The 17,363-nt window shown below is 36.9% G+C and overlaps 1 protein-coding gene and 2 long non-coding RNA genes across 6 annotated transcripts; 1 reads left to right on the top strand and 2 right to left on the bottom strand.

Annotated features, from left to right (window-relative positions):
• The first annotated feature begins 642 nt into the window (after window positions 1-642).
• Window positions 643-2,471, top strand: LOC119995861. Its single transcript, XM_038842317.1, has 2 exons — window positions 643-1,243; window positions 1,724-2,471. The coding sequence occupies exons 1-2, from the start codon at window positions 722-724 to the stop codon at window positions 2,324-2,326; spliced, it is 1,125 nt and encodes a 374-aa protein (XP_038698245.1). The 5' UTR covers window positions 643-721; the 3' UTR covers window positions 2,327-2,471.
• A 585-nt stretch (window positions 2,472-3,056) lies between these two features.
• On the bottom strand, window positions 3,057-10,254 carry LOC119996301. Of its 3 annotated transcripts, none has more exons than XR_005467836.1 (5): window positions 9,551-10,254; window positions 8,919-9,019; window positions 8,732-8,839; window positions 7,498-7,594; window positions 3,057-7,363 (listed from the first exon to the last, which is right to left on the bottom strand). It is a non-coding gene; the product is annotated as an uncharacterized LOC119996301 (long non-coding RNA). The 3 variants fall into 3 exon arrangements; XR_005467835.1 differs by having other exon boundaries at window positions 3,057-7,594; window positions 9,551-9,629; window positions 9,717-10,250; XR_005467834.1 differs by having other exon boundaries at window positions 3,057-7,594; window positions 9,551-10,237.
• A 165-nt stretch (window positions 10,255-10,419) lies between these two features.
• On the bottom strand, window positions 10,420-15,812 carry LOC119996469. 2 transcript variants are annotated; one of them, XR_005467863.1, is made up of 7 exons: window positions 15,312-15,812; window positions 12,900-12,938; window positions 12,561-12,679; window positions 12,126-12,222; window positions 11,048-11,118; window positions 10,852-10,914; window positions 10,420-10,511 (listed from the first exon to the last, which is right to left on the bottom strand). It is a non-coding gene; the product is annotated as an uncharacterized LOC119996469 (long non-coding RNA). The 2 variants fall into 2 exon arrangements; XR_005467862.1 differs by having other exon boundaries at window positions 10,426-10,587.
• Between the last annotated feature and the right edge of the window lie 1,551 nt (window positions 15,813-17,363).

The following is a 17,363-nucleotide window of genomic DNA, read 5'->3' on the forward strand; positions in this document are numbered from 1 at the left end:
CATGTGGAAATTAAAGTTGATCAAAGCTGGTTCTTTTTAACTGGTAAGTTTGAGGCTCTAGGTTCATGGCTTTTTCTTTTTCTTTATATTTAATTCTTAATTTTTTATTAATTACTGACGAAAAAGCGAAAGAGTAAAAGTGTTTTCGGCCTTTTGGCTATGGTAGTTGAGGAAGATGAGTTATTTTAGGGTTATTTTCCAGCCTACCTATATCAAACTCTGGAGGAACTCCAACTTCAGATTTTGATTTGATCATTTGGGTTTAAAGAAAAGTTACAATCTTATGACAGGTAGCATGAATAATGTTGAAGTTCTAGAGGACAGATCATAAGTCTATGGGCCATATTTTATTCTTCTGAAAGTCTTCCAATGGTGTAAGCCCAGGTTATCCTATCTGAATCTGTTGGAGGGGCGTCAAAGACGCTAAAGATAGTCACCATTCAGTCGTTACATGCTCTAAATTTGCCACTCCTAATAATACGAAGTTACAAATATAAACTGCATGCATCTGCTTGCATTTCGCTCCATAAGCCCCACCTCCTAATAATCGTTTCTTTCTTCTCTCCCTCCATTCCTGTAATTACATCCAAAAAGGTAGCTTCAAAGCCTTTGTGGGCAACGGCCGTGCGTGTGGGGGAGCAACCAGCACCGCGGTCAGCCCACAACTCCCCACCACCCACCACATTATTGATAACTATCCTGCCTTAATTGATCAAGTACCATGTCTCAGCAACAGTTCCAACTCTTGGAAATTAACCTCATCACTGCTCAGGACCTGGCACCGGTTTCCAAGTCCATGCGAACCTATGCAGTGGTGTGGGTGCAACCGGAGCGCAAGCTCACAACCAGGGTTGACCAGAATGGCCACTTCAATCCCACATGGAATGAAAAGTTTGTGTTCAGAGTCGACAATGGCTTCCTTAATGACGAGGAATCCTCTATCATGATTGAAATCTATGCTGTGGCATGGCTCCGAGACGTTCTGATTGGCTCTGTCCGCGTTCTTATTAGTAACCTCTTTGATTCTGATTTTGGTTCCAACACGCGTTTTACTGCCCTCCAGGTTAGACGTCCCTCCGGGAGGCCTCAAGGGATCATCAACATGGGTGTTGCCCTCCTCAGCAGCACAATGCGTAGCATGCCTTTATCCACCGAGCTAAGCTCCACTGCCGTGGAATTCAATGACTTGATGGATGTGAAAACTCGCAATGTCAACGATCAGGACAATCACAAGCCGAAGCAGGTATTATTGCTCACTAATATAATTAAATTTAAAACAATAACCAAGAAAAGGATTTCAATTAGTGCATTAAAACTTATTTCTTTACTCCACTCTGGATTTTTTGAGATCAATGGTTTGATGATGATAATGATAATGCTTCTTTCTTCTTCTTCTTTGGTAGAGGATCAAGATCTCGAGCAATTATACCATTGATTCTCTGGAAATTCCAATCTATATCTTGTGAAATGAGTATTTTCATATGTCAGTAAAGAATTCAAATGGTTTTTTTTTACCATTCTAAACGTTGAATTTCGAAAAACTTCATGTTGGAATCTCATAATATCCCATTGCTATAATCCCATCCCAGTCTCATTAACATGTTGCGACTCGTTTCATCTATTAATTCTAGATAAATCTACATCAACAATTGCCATCATTAAATAACCTTTAACATTTTGTTCAAGCTTGTTTGTTTAACATGACTGTCAAAATCATCTCCAGCAGGTTATTAGACTGCGCCGTATACAAAGCGATGTCACAGATCGCACAACGGAGGAAACTCCTAAAAAATGCGGCAATGGTGGTTCAATCTGTTATGGAGGAAATGGTTCCATTTGCAACAGTTCTGCTATGAGCATATCAGAAATTATTACCACCACCAAGCAGAAAGAAAATAGCGGAAGCATGGTTAACGGCTCACTTTGTAACTCTGACGTGGGGCCATCAGCTTCAGTGGTGGCAGCAGCCATTGCAAAAGGGTTGTACAGGACTCCTCAGCCGCAGCATGGCAAGGAGAACACAATACTGAAGAATTGGACGGAGCAAGAGAGTGAGGAAGGTCTGAGAATGAAGCTGGAGCGATGGAAGACAGAGCTGCCTCCTGTATACGACCACGAAAAGCAGAGGATGTTGTCGAAGAGCACGGAGAGGAGGCAGAGGCGAAGGGGGAGATCAGAATCAGGATTGTTTTCATGTTTTGGTAATGCTTTTGGGTGTGAGATATCGATCACTTGTGGAGGTAATAGTAAGAGGAAGGTCAATGGGAATGGCAAAGTTTGCCATCTCAGCTCAGTGGATGGAAATTACAGTCAATCCTTCATTTGAGGAAATCCCTCTCTGAAATTTTTTTTCCCTTGTTTAGATTTTTTCTAGGTTAATTTCCATGAAAGATTGTATCATGGAAAGTTTTATTTTGCCATGCATGGCCAATAAGGTTGGATATGTACGTATAGGGACTGGAGAAAGTATGTGCATGGATAATAATTTTTAATTTAATGGAGTATATAATTCTTTTTTATTTTATTTTTTGCTTGGCATTGTAGAGGGAGGAAATTTATAAGTTTATATCAAATATTTAATGGATAACTTAAATTACCCTTAACTTGCAAAATTGCTATTAACAAAGTGTTATGTTTACACACCTCATCAAATGAACTAAACCTACATTTTGTGTTTTAGTCAAGAATTTGGCATGATTGTTTTTTCAAATTCCAGGAACAAGTTTTTGTTTATTTCGATATCCAGTCTGACATTATTCCAGGAAGAAAAGATATCAAAAATTAATCATAACATGTTCTTGGGAAGCTTAAGACGCGTGCAAAATTTTCTTTTTTTTAAGAGAATTAGTGTGTAAATTTTAAAAGTTTCTAATTCAATATGTAAATACGAATTTAATATTTATTTTCACTAAAGAGTATATTTGTCATTCTAAATAGGGATATATATGTAAGGAAAAAAATAAGTGTATAAACTTAATAGTTTATGTGGTGTAAATAAAATTATTCTAAAGATTTTGGACTTGATACATGTGTAGATGAGTTAAAAAAAAGGAACACAAAAAAATAAAAAATATATATATACATTTTGCAACAAAAAATATTGATTTAATAACATATCCGAATCACTAATTAAAGTGGTAAAAATGATATATAGCATAATGATACATGCTTTTTTTTTTAGATAAGTACACAATGATACGTGCTTGACCATTCTTTTTTTTCTTTCACCGGTAGCTTCAACTGAGCTCAAGCTCTACCAAGCTTTTGTCTTCACCATTCCAATATTCTTCACTTTCATTTTTTTCTCTTCTTGTTCTATATTCGCCCTAGAAGGGCGCTGACTGGGCATCTCTTCGAATGAGAACAACTTTACAACACAACAATTGATGGAAAAGAAGGTTTTTTAGAAAACTGAAAAAAATAAAATAAAACTTAAGTGACTTTGCAGCTATTTATATGGTTATGCCAGGATCAAATTACTTGGTTAGTTAAGTTCCACAGAACTCAACCGCAAAAACTGTAAAGACAGTAAAGTGTTGGAAGCAATTTCCATTTCAAATAGAAAACAATGATGAAAATTTTCAGCCAAAAAAACATTTGAAAAGGCCAATAGCAAGAAACACAAGATAACTTTAAATAACTTAGGGACTTCAGCTAAATGCTGCAACGTAGAAACCTGCGAATCCATCAAGTAAACTAGAAACATGAGCAAAAAATTCAAGGATGAATGAAGTCAATTACGAACTAAATCGTAAAAGTCGTAAGGTTGCACATAAATAATTGAGGAGTTTGAGCTGAATGATGCAAGATAGAAATCGAGTAATCCATAAGTAAACTAGTAACTCAAGCACCTGGAAACAAAGAACTCAAGAACGCATGACGTCAATTATGAACTGAATCGTAAAAACCATATTATGCCAGGAGCAATTTTCATTTAAAATAGAAAACAATGACAAAAAAAATTCAGCCAAAATAAACATTCATAAAGGACAATAGGCAAAAATATGAGAGAACTTCAAATAACTTATGAACTTGAGCTAAATACTTAAAGGTAGAAATCGAGTATCTATCAATTAAACTAGTAACTTGAAGCAATAACCCAAAAGCAAAAAAATCAAGGAAGCATGAAGTACATAACAAACTAAATCGTAAAAGCCATATGATGCCACGTGAATAATTAGGAAACTTGAGTTAAATGTTGAAAGGTAGAACCTGAATAATCCATCAAGTAAACTAGTAACTCGAGCACCCACAAGCAAAGAACTTAATGACACATGAAGTCAATTATAAACTCAACCGCAAAAGCCGTGAGGTGCCAGGAGCAATTTCCATTTCAAATATAAAAAAATGATAAAAATTTTTAGCCATACCCAACATTTGTAAAGGCCAATAGGCGGAAACACGAGAAAACTTCAAATAACTTAGGAACTTGAGCTAAATGCTACACGGTAGAAACCCGAGTAATCCATCAACTAAACTAGTAACTTGAGCACTTGAAAATAAAGAACTCAAGAACGCATGAAGTCAATTATGAACCCAATTGTAAAAGCTGTATGGTGCCAGGAGAAATTTCCATTTCAGATAGAAAATGATAAAAAAATTCAGCCAAAACCAACATTTGTAAAGGTCAATAGGTGGAAACACAAGATAACTTCAAACAACTTAGGAACTTGAGCTAAATGCTACAAAGTAGAAACCCGAGTATCCATCAAGTAAACTATAACTCAAGCAAAAAACCCGCAACCAAAAAACTCAGAGATGCATGAAGTCAATTATGAAGGGAAGGTATATGAAGCTACCAGAAATCAATTCATGTGTACTTCTTGCTGCTACAGGGCAAGAAAGATAGAGGAACTAATTCAAGATAGTCATTTGTGGACGGAAAGAGTACGACATATTGCATCAAGTAAACCATAATCTGAGCAAAAACCCACAAAAAGCACTCAAAGACGCATGTAATCAATTAAGAACTCAGTTGTAAAAGCCGTAAGGTGCCACATAAATAATTGAGGAACTTGAGCTAAATGCTGCAAGATAGAAACCCGAGTATCCATCAAGTAAACTATAACTCGAGTAAAAACCGACGAGCAAAAAACTCAAGTGACCCATGAAATCAATTACGAACTATGTTGTAAAAGCCATAAGGTGCCACATAAACAACTGAGAAATTTGAGCTAAATACTTCAAGGTAAAAACCCAAGCAATCCATCAAGTAAACTAGTAACTCGAACACCCACAATCAAAGAACTTAAGGAGCATGAAGCCCAAACTCAACCATAAAAGCTGTAAGGTGATGGGAGCAATTTTCATTTCAAATAGAAAACGATCAACGCCAAAACCAACATTTGTAAAGGTCAATGGGTAGAAACACGAGAGAACTTAAAACAACTTAGGAGTTTGAGCTAAATATTGTAAGGTCGAAACCCGAGTATCCATCAAGTAAACCTATAACTCGAGTAACAACCTGTAAGCAAAAAACTCAATGACCCAAGAAACCCGATTAATCCAGCAGTAAACTTAACTCGAGAAAACGCAAGCAAAGAACTCAAGGACACATGAAATCAATTATGAACTCAATCGTAAAAGTCATAAGGTGCCAGGAGACATTTCCATTTCAAATAGAAAACAAGGATCAAAAATTTCGGCCAAAACCAACATTCGTAATGGTGAAAATACGAGAGAACTTCAAATAACTTATGAACTTGAGCTGAATGCTGCAAGGTAGAAACCCAGTATCCATCAAGTAAACAATAACCCAAGCAAAAACCCGCAAGCAAACAACTTAAAGGCGGATGAAGTCAACTACGAACTCAATTGTGAAAGCCGTAAGGTGCCACATAAATAATTGAGGAACTTCAGCTAAATGCTGCAAGGTAGAAACTCGAATAATCTATCAAGTAAACTAGTAACTCGAGCACCCACAAGCAAAGAACTCAAGGATGTAGAAGTCAATTACGAACTAAACTGTAAAAGCCATAAGGTGCTAGGAGCAATTTCCATTTCAAATAGAAAAAGATGATAAAAAATTCAGTCAAAACCAACATTTGTAAAGACCAATAGGTGGAAACACGAGCGAACTTCAAATAACTTAAGAACTTGAGCTAAATGCTGCAAGGTAAAAACTCGAGTATCCATCAAGTAAACTATAACTCGAGTAAAAACCCACAAGCAAAAAACTCAAGTGACACATGAAGTCAATTATAATTGAGGAACTTGAGCCAAATGTTGCAAGGTAGAAACTCGAGTAATCCATCAAGTAAACTAGTAACTCGAGCACCTGCAAGCAAAGAACTCAAGGACACATGAAGTCAATTATGAACTCAACCGTAAAAACCATAAGGTATCAGGAGCAATTTCCATTTTAAATAGAAAACGATAAAAATTTTAGCCAAAATCAACATTTGTAAAGGCCAATAGGTGGAAACACGAGAGAACTTCAAATAACTTAGGAACTTGAGCTAAATGCTACAAGGTAGAAACCCGAGTATCCATCAAGTAAACTAGTAACTCGAGCAAACACCCGCAAGCAAAAAACTCAAGGACGCATGAAGTCAATTACGAACTCAGTTGTAAAGCAGAAAGGTGCCACATAAATAATTGAGGAAATTTGAAACCTGAATAATCCATCAAGTAAACTAGTAACTCAAGCACCCACAAGCAAAGGACTTAAAGAATGCATGAAGTCAATTATGAACTCAATCGTAAAAATCGTAAGGTGCTAGGAGCAATTTCCATTTCAAATAGAAAACAATAAAAAAACTCGGCCAAAACAACCATTTGTAAAGGCCAATTGGTGGAAACACGCGAGAACTTCAAATAACTTAGGAACTTGAGCTACATGCTGCAAGGTAGAAACCCGAGTATCCATCAAGTAACTATAACTCGAGCAAAAACCCACAAACAAAAAACTCGAGGACGCATGAAGTCAATTACGAACTTAACCAAAAAAGCGATAAGGTGCCACATAAAATAACCAATGAACTTGAGCTAAATGCCACAAAGTAGAAACCGAGTAATCCATCAAGTAAACTATTAACTCGAACATGCACAATCAAAGAACTCAAGGAGCATGAAGCCAACTATAAACTCAACCATAAAAGCCGTAAGAAGACATGAGCAATTTCCATTTCAAATAGAAAACGATAAAACATTTTCGGCCAAAACCAACATTTGTAAAGGATCTCCAAAACCAAATTCAGGTGTAAGAACACCTTTACCAACGACCATAAAAGCCCTAATTATAGCAACCACAAGCAAACCCTTCCCATTTCAATGATATCAGACTTTGAATAAGGATGGCTTCTCAAGAGCTGTACTCAAGATAAAAGATATATGAACCAAGCTGCATATGAAAATGTCCCACCTGGAGTATCCAATGAAAATTTACTGTGGTTTCATTTTTCTCTGTGTGATGGGGTATATAAAGCAGCTGCTAAAGTGCTATACTGCTATCATCTTCAATACATTCATCAGCTTCAACAAAATTAAAATCCATACCTGTTCTACAGGTTGTCCATTCATTTTTCAAAGTATCAAGCCAGCATCCATCAAGTTTGTTTTGAAGACATTAATAAAGGGGCCGTTCATATGAATTCTGTCAATGAGAAAGAACAAAATAGAACTTTAGAAGGTTTATAGCAAGCATACCTGTTGATTTTAGTAAAGTGAAAATAGTTAGGCAAAGGCATTGTGGTATGGTGCTTTATAACGATATCAGAACCATCACCATCACCATCAGCCACAAGCCTTGGTCCAAGGAAACCGACATTGGCACTGATAAATGGGGTAATTTCTCTCATTGACGGTCTGTCCAGTCCCCCAATGTTTTTCCTTCTCTTCAGAGTTCTATTGATTTCCCCACCAATGTGTATGATTTCAAGAAACATACAAATGAACTTCCAAGACCAGAGACATACAAATGAACTTCCAAGGACAGCTTGAAGAAGTCTCTGGCTCAAAAACTGGAAGCCATATTCTTCATCATAAAGTAAGAAATTCTGTGCCAGCGCCACTGCGCATGATTTCATGCCTATATGCTTTCACATAAATATGTGGCTTACAATTAAATTTCTTTGCGCAAGACCATAAGTTAACACCCAATTTGCAACACATGGACTAGCCACAAGCTAAGAAGAACTCTCAAGAGTTAAGACTGCATGAATCCGACGGTCAGAAAAAAGTAAACAACTCCTGTGCACATAAGGCTCAGTAAGAAATATCTCAATTTGCAACCAGAAAACCTACAGAAGCAAATGATCTCCAGAACCAAATACAGGTGTAAGAACCGCTTTACAAACGACCATAAAAATCTTAATTACAGCAAACACAAGCAAACTCTACCAAAAGAATGTTACCGAAAGAACGTTTGCTGTTAGAACCCAATGGGCCGATACTCTAAGACGACACCTTAGGAACTTGAAGTAACCAAATGGGGCACTAATGTATTATTGATCATGGGTAGATATTTTCCTTTAGGTCAAGGGGAATCATGGACCAAGCCGAAAAAATTAAATAATTAAATAATCAGGCAACTCATAGTAAGAAATATCCCGAATATGAAACCAGAAAAAACCTTCGAAAGCAATGACCCCTAGAGCCAAAAGTTTCTGGTGGAAGAACCCCTTTTCCAATGAGTGACCATGTGAGTCCTACTTACAGCCAACAAAATCAACCCTTCCCCAGCTCAAAGAAATCATACCCAAAAGAAAGAAAGAACGTTTGTAGTTAGAACCTGATGGGCTGATTCTCGGTGTAGACACTCCAGTATTGCTCCTGCAATATCCAACTGATGAATAAGAATAAGCAGTCAGCAGTCAACCATTTACAAGCGTGTGTTGACCTGGTTATCAAACAAAAACAAGAAAATAAATGTTTGGGTAACTGACAAGAAAAAGCAAATGAAAGGCGAGGTTCCTTACACAAAGAAATGTTAGGCTGACAGAGCTTGTGATCAGCCTTGTGATAGCCATGACCCTCGCAGTTGAGTAAGCTCCAAACATAAAAAAGATGTCTAAACAGCCTGCACAAACCATGATAAACAACAACAGCAACAAAAATGAACGAGAATATACCTGAGAGCATTTAAAATAATAAGTTCAAAATATTTGGACGTACAAACAACATACTTTCAACAAAGTTCATGATAGCAAATGTCAGCCCAATACTAAGCACATATTTAAACGTGTCTAAGATGGCGAATGAATAACTCCAAATTAGGTTGTATTGCAACCCTACTAAAACTCTTATCTTCTTATTGACAGAAGCAGAGTTTCTCTCAAATGAATGTAGGCACACTAAATTCCTCATGTTTCATTCATAGGGGCTTTCTATCTTCAATTCTTTATTTGTGTGATGGGCTAGATTAAACATGCCACCAACTGTATCAAATCACCATCTACATTATTCATAAAATAAATTCAGCCCAAAACAACTCGGTGAATGGAGAGTGCTCACACAGCTATTATTGACAAATACTATCATTATCCTACAAAGGAGTAAACACAATAATAGAAATTGGAAGCCAGGACCACAAAGAATAAGTAAGACTCACCATTTTTCATTTTTTGGGCTTCAACATAAATGGTGAATCTTTCCTCATTGGCCAGCTCAGCTCAAAGCAAGCAGGTGACCTACGTATAGGACGCAAATCAGCACAATTAATAGCTTATACAAATATAATGGACCTGAAAGTTATTAAGATTCCTCTTTGAACAAACCATAAAGATTCGTAGAAATCATCGTAATTCCTCCATTCCGAATGTGCAGCTTTTCCATTACTGTTTCTAGCAGCTTCCTGCACATACATCAATGAAGTAAAATACATTATAAGACATGAGGATATACCAAACAAAAGCAAGTACAAATGACTTTCAAAATATCAAGAATAGCAAGCACAATGATGTGTCTACTATTAAGATTATATGCATAGCCAAGTCTGTCGAGAATGAGCCAAAGGCCAAGACTTTCTACAGCAGCATAGCAATGGGACAAAAAATTTCTAGCCATTCTATTTTTCATCCCTATTTACATGGAAAGTGAAGAATAAGAGGGACTTCGAGGGGTTAACGACTCATGTAGAGGGTGTTAGAGCCCTGCAATGCAATTCATTTTTCTTCTCCAGAAATGAAAATGTAATCTTTCATTATTTAAAGTCGGGGCTACAAGCAAGAGAAACTAAGAAATGAACAATAGGAAAAACCAAAAAAAAAATCATAATAAAGACCATAAAATAACTAATGACTGCTTCCCTTTTCTTTTTTTGATAGATCAACATTTATAGCCTTCCTAATCCCAGAAAATCTAGCAATTTCAAAATACCCCTACTAATGAATTTCAGAAAACTAAAGAAACAAGTACCTATTTGAAACACAGAACAAAAGCAACAAAATTTGGATTAATCCAATAATCTTTGCTTCCATACCTTCAGAACCACAGCCCCTCCAGTGGAATGACCAAAAAGAAAACCAGGTATTCCAGGGTTATCTGTTTGGACTTTTTCCAAGAAAGTCCTCCTGTTCATAGTTAAATTACGCTGATTGTCAGAGCAACTGAACAACACTATAGAGAGCCTGGAACATTCTTGAAGTCCTAAGCCACAAATCAGTACCAAGCATTTAGCCTTCACAATTAGTAATTATACATAAATTCAATTGGTGTATATGATAGCACGAGGCATTGACACCATTAAGATGGAACATGCATAATGAGAGATAACGAGGTAGTGTAAACTGGGAACCCTAAATGGTGAAAGTGATTGGGAATACACATAGATCAATACATACGGTTTCTGATATAAGTTTTGTTGGGTAGTGTTGAGCGAAAACAAAAGGTAGTAAATTCAAAATTACTTACAGTGTCTGCAACAACATGGTCAAATGTGGGAACATATCCATGCAATCCATCACTCTGTGTGACCTGTCACATAAAAGATTTACTCAGTCTATGGTATAGTGCTGAACCCAAAACTATCGCAGCTAACCTGTTTTTTCGTTTTTGTTGAGGGGAAGTTAAATTTAATAAAAAGAAAACTTTGGTAATATATTCCTACCTATCCAGTCCATTGCAGACACTCCAAAGTTCCTCGTGGTTAATTGCTTTGCAAACTGAGCATATCTTCCACTGACATTGAATGCCAACGAAGAATAAAATCACATATCCTTAATTCCCAAAAAAATATGAACAACACAAACCATAATATTCACAAGCTGTTCAAAACAACTAATAACTGTTAGCTGGAAACTTAGGGATCAATAATTGATAGAAATAAACTTTAAGTCATTCAGTTTATTGAGTTAATTTTAATGAGCGCCCTAGAGCATTTCCTGTGCTCGTTTTAAGCCCATGGATGATAATCATAATTCCCCTGAAAATAAAAACATATTATCTTAGAACAGAAGTACCATTATCAATATTATTATCAGGGCACAAAAAATAAATTCAAACTGTACATGCAGTGGATGCAGGGAGTGGGAACCAAAAGAAATTCAAGAAGACCAAGGAGAACCAGAACATTCCTTTGATCTATTGTACTCCAGTTGTGCCAATCCTTTATCAGGTAATGCATTAACTTATTGCACAATAATAGTGAATGCATTTACCAGACATCTATGTTAGCCCCAAGGCAGAAATAATTTAAGATAACATATGTTCAAATGCATAATTCAACAAGCTAGCACTTTACATGCCCAAAAAAAGAGAAAGAATAGCACAGAGATACCAGGGCATACCCACATATTGAGAGCTTCATAAAGTGTTAAACCTATTGAATCTATTCATTTCCTCGGATAAAACTATGCATGCAAAAGGCCATTAGTTACCAAATAGAATCACAGAAATGAAACAACACAACAAACAGCATCACTGAAACCTAAAATAATTTAAAACAATTAAATGAAACGGAAATGGAATAGAGAGAGAGAGAACTGAATTCTAGAGAGATAAACCAAAATTGAGAGAGAGAAGGAGAGATTCTTTGAAATCTATCGAACCACAGCAGAAATTTCTCACAATCACAAATCACACATTCAGAATCTCACAGAAACGCTACTCACAACAGAAACCACAATAACCAACAACAACATGAATTAACAGCGAAAGATCACCAAAGCAAGAAGATGTCAACTCACCAGTTACCGTTGATATGAGACTGATACCCATTCCCACCTTCGCTTGAAACAGAATTTCTAAATCTCCAAACTATCTTCTTCTTTATGCAACCAGAACCTAGAACATACATCATGCTTCAGTATAGTTTATGCATAATTCAATGAAGGCAGGACGGGAAAGGGTCAGACTAATGCATTCGCACATGACTTGTGCACAAGGTTTGATTCCAATATTCGAACCTGTAACTCCTACAATTTGGATGAGCAACTTTATCACTAGGACACAGATTTGCCCTTCAGTTGGTGGTTATGAAAAAAAAAAAAGACAATAAAAAGCTACAGTTATAGTTTGAGTTCGCATGATTTAAGTAATCAAATAAGTCGAGAAAATCAACATCCCTTTAACCCTAATGCAGAAGTCCCTCTAATATGTACAAAAATCAGATAAAATCTTACATTAAAGTTTAAACAGGTGAAGGTTTTGATCACTGAGCCTTCTGCAAGAGCCATTCAGCATGCCATAATACAGGGGTTGGTGGATGACTAACTAAAACATTCAATACAGCACTTGAAGCCTGCAAAAACATAAAAGAAATCAACATAACAAGTTCATCTTGAACCAAAATCAATCTACAAAAGCCCATATATGCACAGCAAACTTCAGGTAAACACAAAGGGAAAAAAATCTAAAGAAAAATCAAAATATTCTGATGAAAACAAAAAGGGCGAAAATGGGAATGCATGAAGGAAATATTTGAAAACCATAAAATAAATCATCATACAAAGCACATATACCTCGGGCATCAATTTTGTAAGGATGCTTCCATGCATTTCCTATGAAGACAAAATATCTTAAGTTGTGAATAGATCAATAATATTATATTTACACATGGAGTGAGAAATTTCACAAACTGTAGAACACCATTAATCTTTTGCTGTGGTCAGAAAGCATAACAAAGCTACAAAGTGCAGTAAATAGTAATTCCTCACCGTCCGGATATTTATCATCCTCACTTGGGTACAAAGTCCCAAGTCATAAGTATCTTACATTTTTCATTATGCTTTCATTGCAAACCCAAACACTAAGCCTCAGTATGACCAAATGCCTGCCTCATATGATATTCCCTTAAAATTCATAGTCATGGCTTCTATGTGCAAGTTGGAAATCATTATGCAACAAAGAGTTTCTGTTTGTATAAACATATGCATCTGAAAACATCGAAAATCATCCCCCGCATGAACCATTTAATTATGAACTAGTTCCCAATTTAAATTGTGGACACCAGATTTTCTCACTCAAGCACAGCATTAATCTGTTAGTGTGAACATGCAAAAAGAAGTGCATAAAATACACTTGCCCAACCAATAATTGTACCAAGTATACCGTCCCAAACTTCAACATGTGTTTGTATAAACATATGCCATTGAGCAAATCCAAAAGCATCCCCCACATGAACCAATTTTTTCTGAGCTAGATCCCCATTCAAATCATAGACACCAGATTTTCCAGCTCAAGTACACGAAGCTCTTCATCGAAATCCACGAAAAACAATTCAAAAAATTACAGTTTCACGACCAAGAATTTTATCGAATAGACCATTTGAGACTTCCATATGCAATGTCTAGACAAACAAAAGCCTCTTTTATTGTATAATGTTAAAAACTTCCGCATGCAAAGGGCAACAACCCATTGCTAGTTTCATAAAATATCCCCTTCAAATTCATAGCTATGGGTGACAAGCCCAAATTGAATATCATTATGCATAAAGAGGCTAAATTTTGTATAAACATATGCCATTGACCAAATCAAAAATCATCTCCCACATGAACCATGTTTTTATAAACTGGTCCCAATTCAAATTACGGACACCAAATTTCCAGCTAAAGCACACCATTAAGTTGTTCATGGGAACCCACATAAAAATGCTTAAAAACACACTTGCACGACCAAGAATTGTGCCGAATACACCATCCAAGTAAGCAAAGAAAACACATACAGAAGTTCCGACCATGGCACATGTCTAGACAAACAAAAGCCTCTTTTATGGCATATGTTCAAAACTTCCATAAACAGACTATGGACATGCTTAAACTTATGCATGCCAGTTTATACATATTCCCCTCAAATTCATAGTTATGAGTGATAACCAATTGAAAATCATTATGCAATAGAGAGGCTATGGTTTGTATAAAATATGCCATTGAGCACATCCAAAATAATCCTCACATGAACCATATTTTTGTGACTAGTTCCCAATTCAAATTACAAACACCAGATTTTCCAGCTAAAGCACATTAATCTTTCACGGGAACCCACAAAAAATGCATAAAAATACACTTGCACGACCAATAATTGTATCAAGTACACCGTCCAAGACTACCACATGTAAACAACGCAAAAAAAGAAAAGTAATGTCAAATTTGCACAAAGCAAAGAGGACATGTAAAGAAGTTCCGACCAACGACACATGTCTAGACAAACAATAGCCTCGTTTATTGCATAATATTCAAAAACTTCCATAAATTTTTGGTGGCCATGCTTAAATTTATGACAAGAACCCATTGCCAGTTTCATCAGATATTCCTTTCGAATTCATAGTGGGGTTGATAAGATCAACTTCAAAATCATTACACAATAAAGAGGCTAGAGTGTGTACAAACATATGCCGTTGAGCAAATCCAAAATCATCCCCCACATGAACCATATTTTTCTGAACTAGTTCATAATTCAAATTACGGACACCGGATTTTCCAGCTCTAGCACAACATTAAGTTGTTCATGGGAACCCGAAGAAAACATAAAAGTACATTTGCACGACCAATACACCATCCAAGACATGTAAACAATGCAAAAAAGGAACTGTCAGATACGTGTATGATATTACACTTGCGCTCCAACTATCGTAAATCCTAGCCATGGCTTAAGAAAACCAATTTGATCAAGTCCGAGCTCAAAAAGCCCCAATCGGGAAAAGGATCGATGGAATTACTTAGTTTCAGATATGTTTATGATATTACAGGAAATAGTTTGCCTCTTAAGGATTTTAGGACCGCCTCGAATAAGGATTTAGGGTCAGGAGAATATCCCGTAAGATAATAGGACTCCTGTAACGTTCCTTTCGTGTTTTTTTCAGAAGGGAACCGTACAGTTAGAGCATAAACAAGGATATCATAAAACCCAAGTGGCGATAATGGATGAAACGCTACCTGTTAGGGGAGCTACTATTACCAAATCCAGGAAGCAAATCATCGAAGGCCGAAGAATCATTATCCACTTTCACGCTCTCCTTCTTCAACTCCGTTTCTTTCCTCCCCAAATTACCCAATAGATCATCAAAAGCGGAGCTGCTATGCGATCTACTCATCACGGCTCCGCTGAAATTGAGACGAACACGTCTACTTGCTTCACCGCGAACGAATTCAAGGACGCGCTCTTTAGCCCAGGCAATCCTTCAAATATATCGTCACCATAAACAGGCTTGTCAAACACCGGCATCGTTGAGGACTTCACATTGTTTTATTCATATTCTGATCCTTTACTATGGAATCATAATCGAACGAACCAACGCGAGGCTCGCTTCTATACACCAAAAACGTCTTCGGAGAGAAACCCGTCGCGATCCCGATCATCGAAAAGCGGAGATGATGATTTCGGGTGGGGAGACTTTCCCAGTAAGATTTAGGATTCCTGTAACTTCCTTTTTTGTGTTTTTTTTGGGAAGCAATAAAAAGTTTCCTTCTTTTATTCCTTCTAAGATTTTTTCAGCGCGTTTGTCGCTTGCGACACGCGTGATTCCGTTGCACAGCCACTTTTTTTTTTATAAATTTGAAATTACACACCAATAAATTAATAAGCAATTAATTGATAGCCGTTGATGAGGTATAATCTAACGGTCGTTCAATTTCAATTCCATCATTTGTGATTCTAGTTGCTTTTGGATTTTATTTCCACGTGGACTGCACTTGGGGTGAAGGGTATAATGGACAATTAATCTCTCGGAGAATCCTGGGCTGGGCATATCAAAGAGACAACCGGACCACATATTCGTATTATTAGTAACCTTGCACTCTCTTAGTATATAAAGTGCAAAATCCATAAATACCTCCTAGCTTTTATAGCTTTTATAGTACCAGAGGCAGTCCCGCAGAAGACACACATCCTCTCTTTCTCTAATGGAAGACAAGGCACAGAGAAAGAAATGTGAGTGCGCACGTGGCAGACCCAACAGCAGACCAAATAGCTAGGGCCTTTCTTGGAGGATTTCTGCAACATCCAATGGTTCCCAACAAGTAGAGGGAGTCATACGATACCAGGATTTCCATGATCAGGAACATGTCGCAAAAAAATTGTATAGCGAAAGTGGGTTTTCTCAATTACAACTCCAATAAATTGATGGACCCAACATGCATGAATCCTTCTTTGATATCTGCAAGATAACTCACCGGATACTATCACTTCCTTCAGAAATAGCCCCCAAGTTCTTCTCTATCCAATATATTATGTCACGTGTAATCTCTTCAACTTCTGGCTCATAGAGCTTTATGCATTTGAACTTGGAAGCTGCCTCATTGTACAAATCCAGGGAGGCTAGAGGATCGATCACTTTATCAGCAGTTCCATGGAGGGTTAGGAATTGACCAATAATGGACTAGAGTTGCGCATCAAAAGAAAGATATTCAAAGTATCTGTTCGGACCCTGATGAGACCTGTATAGATTAATGACAAGATATTGAACTTCATTAGGGCCATCCGATGATTTGGCATATTTGGGCTTAGCAGGATCAACCAAAACATGGGCCACCATACCATGGCCCATGGGCATGCCCAATTAAGACTTTAGGTCCAATCTCAATTTTGGACGAAGACAAGATCTGGGCCATGAATTGGAACAGAAGCAAAATTATATATAGAAATTGTCATTAGTACACTGAAAGAATCATACCAGCGTTCCTTCCCGTCCAGTGTATGTAACTGCAATGCATAAGGGTAATTTGTGTAAGAAATCTATGAAAATACTGCCCCTTTTTTTCCAGAGAGAATCCTGATCCTCTTTCACCTCGAATTCCCAATCTGTCAGTCACAAAGAAACTTGAAATTTGGTGAAAATTGAGAGGGCTCAAGAGAGAAAACATGAGAGAGATATCGGACCAAAGGGCCCATGAAACCCGATTAACCTATCAAGGAAACTTAAACTTGAGCAAACGGAAGCAAAGAACTCAATGATGCATGAAGTCAATTATGAACTTAACTGTAAAAGC

This window comes from Tripterygium wilfordii, chromosome 4, assembly GCF_013401445.1.
Source record: "Tripterygium wilfordii isolate XIE 37 chromosome 4, ASM1340144v1, whole genome shotgun sequence".
NCBI classification, from domain to species: domain Eukaryota; kingdom Viridiplantae; phylum Streptophyta; class Magnoliopsida; order Celastrales; family Celastraceae; genus Tripterygium; species Tripterygium wilfordii.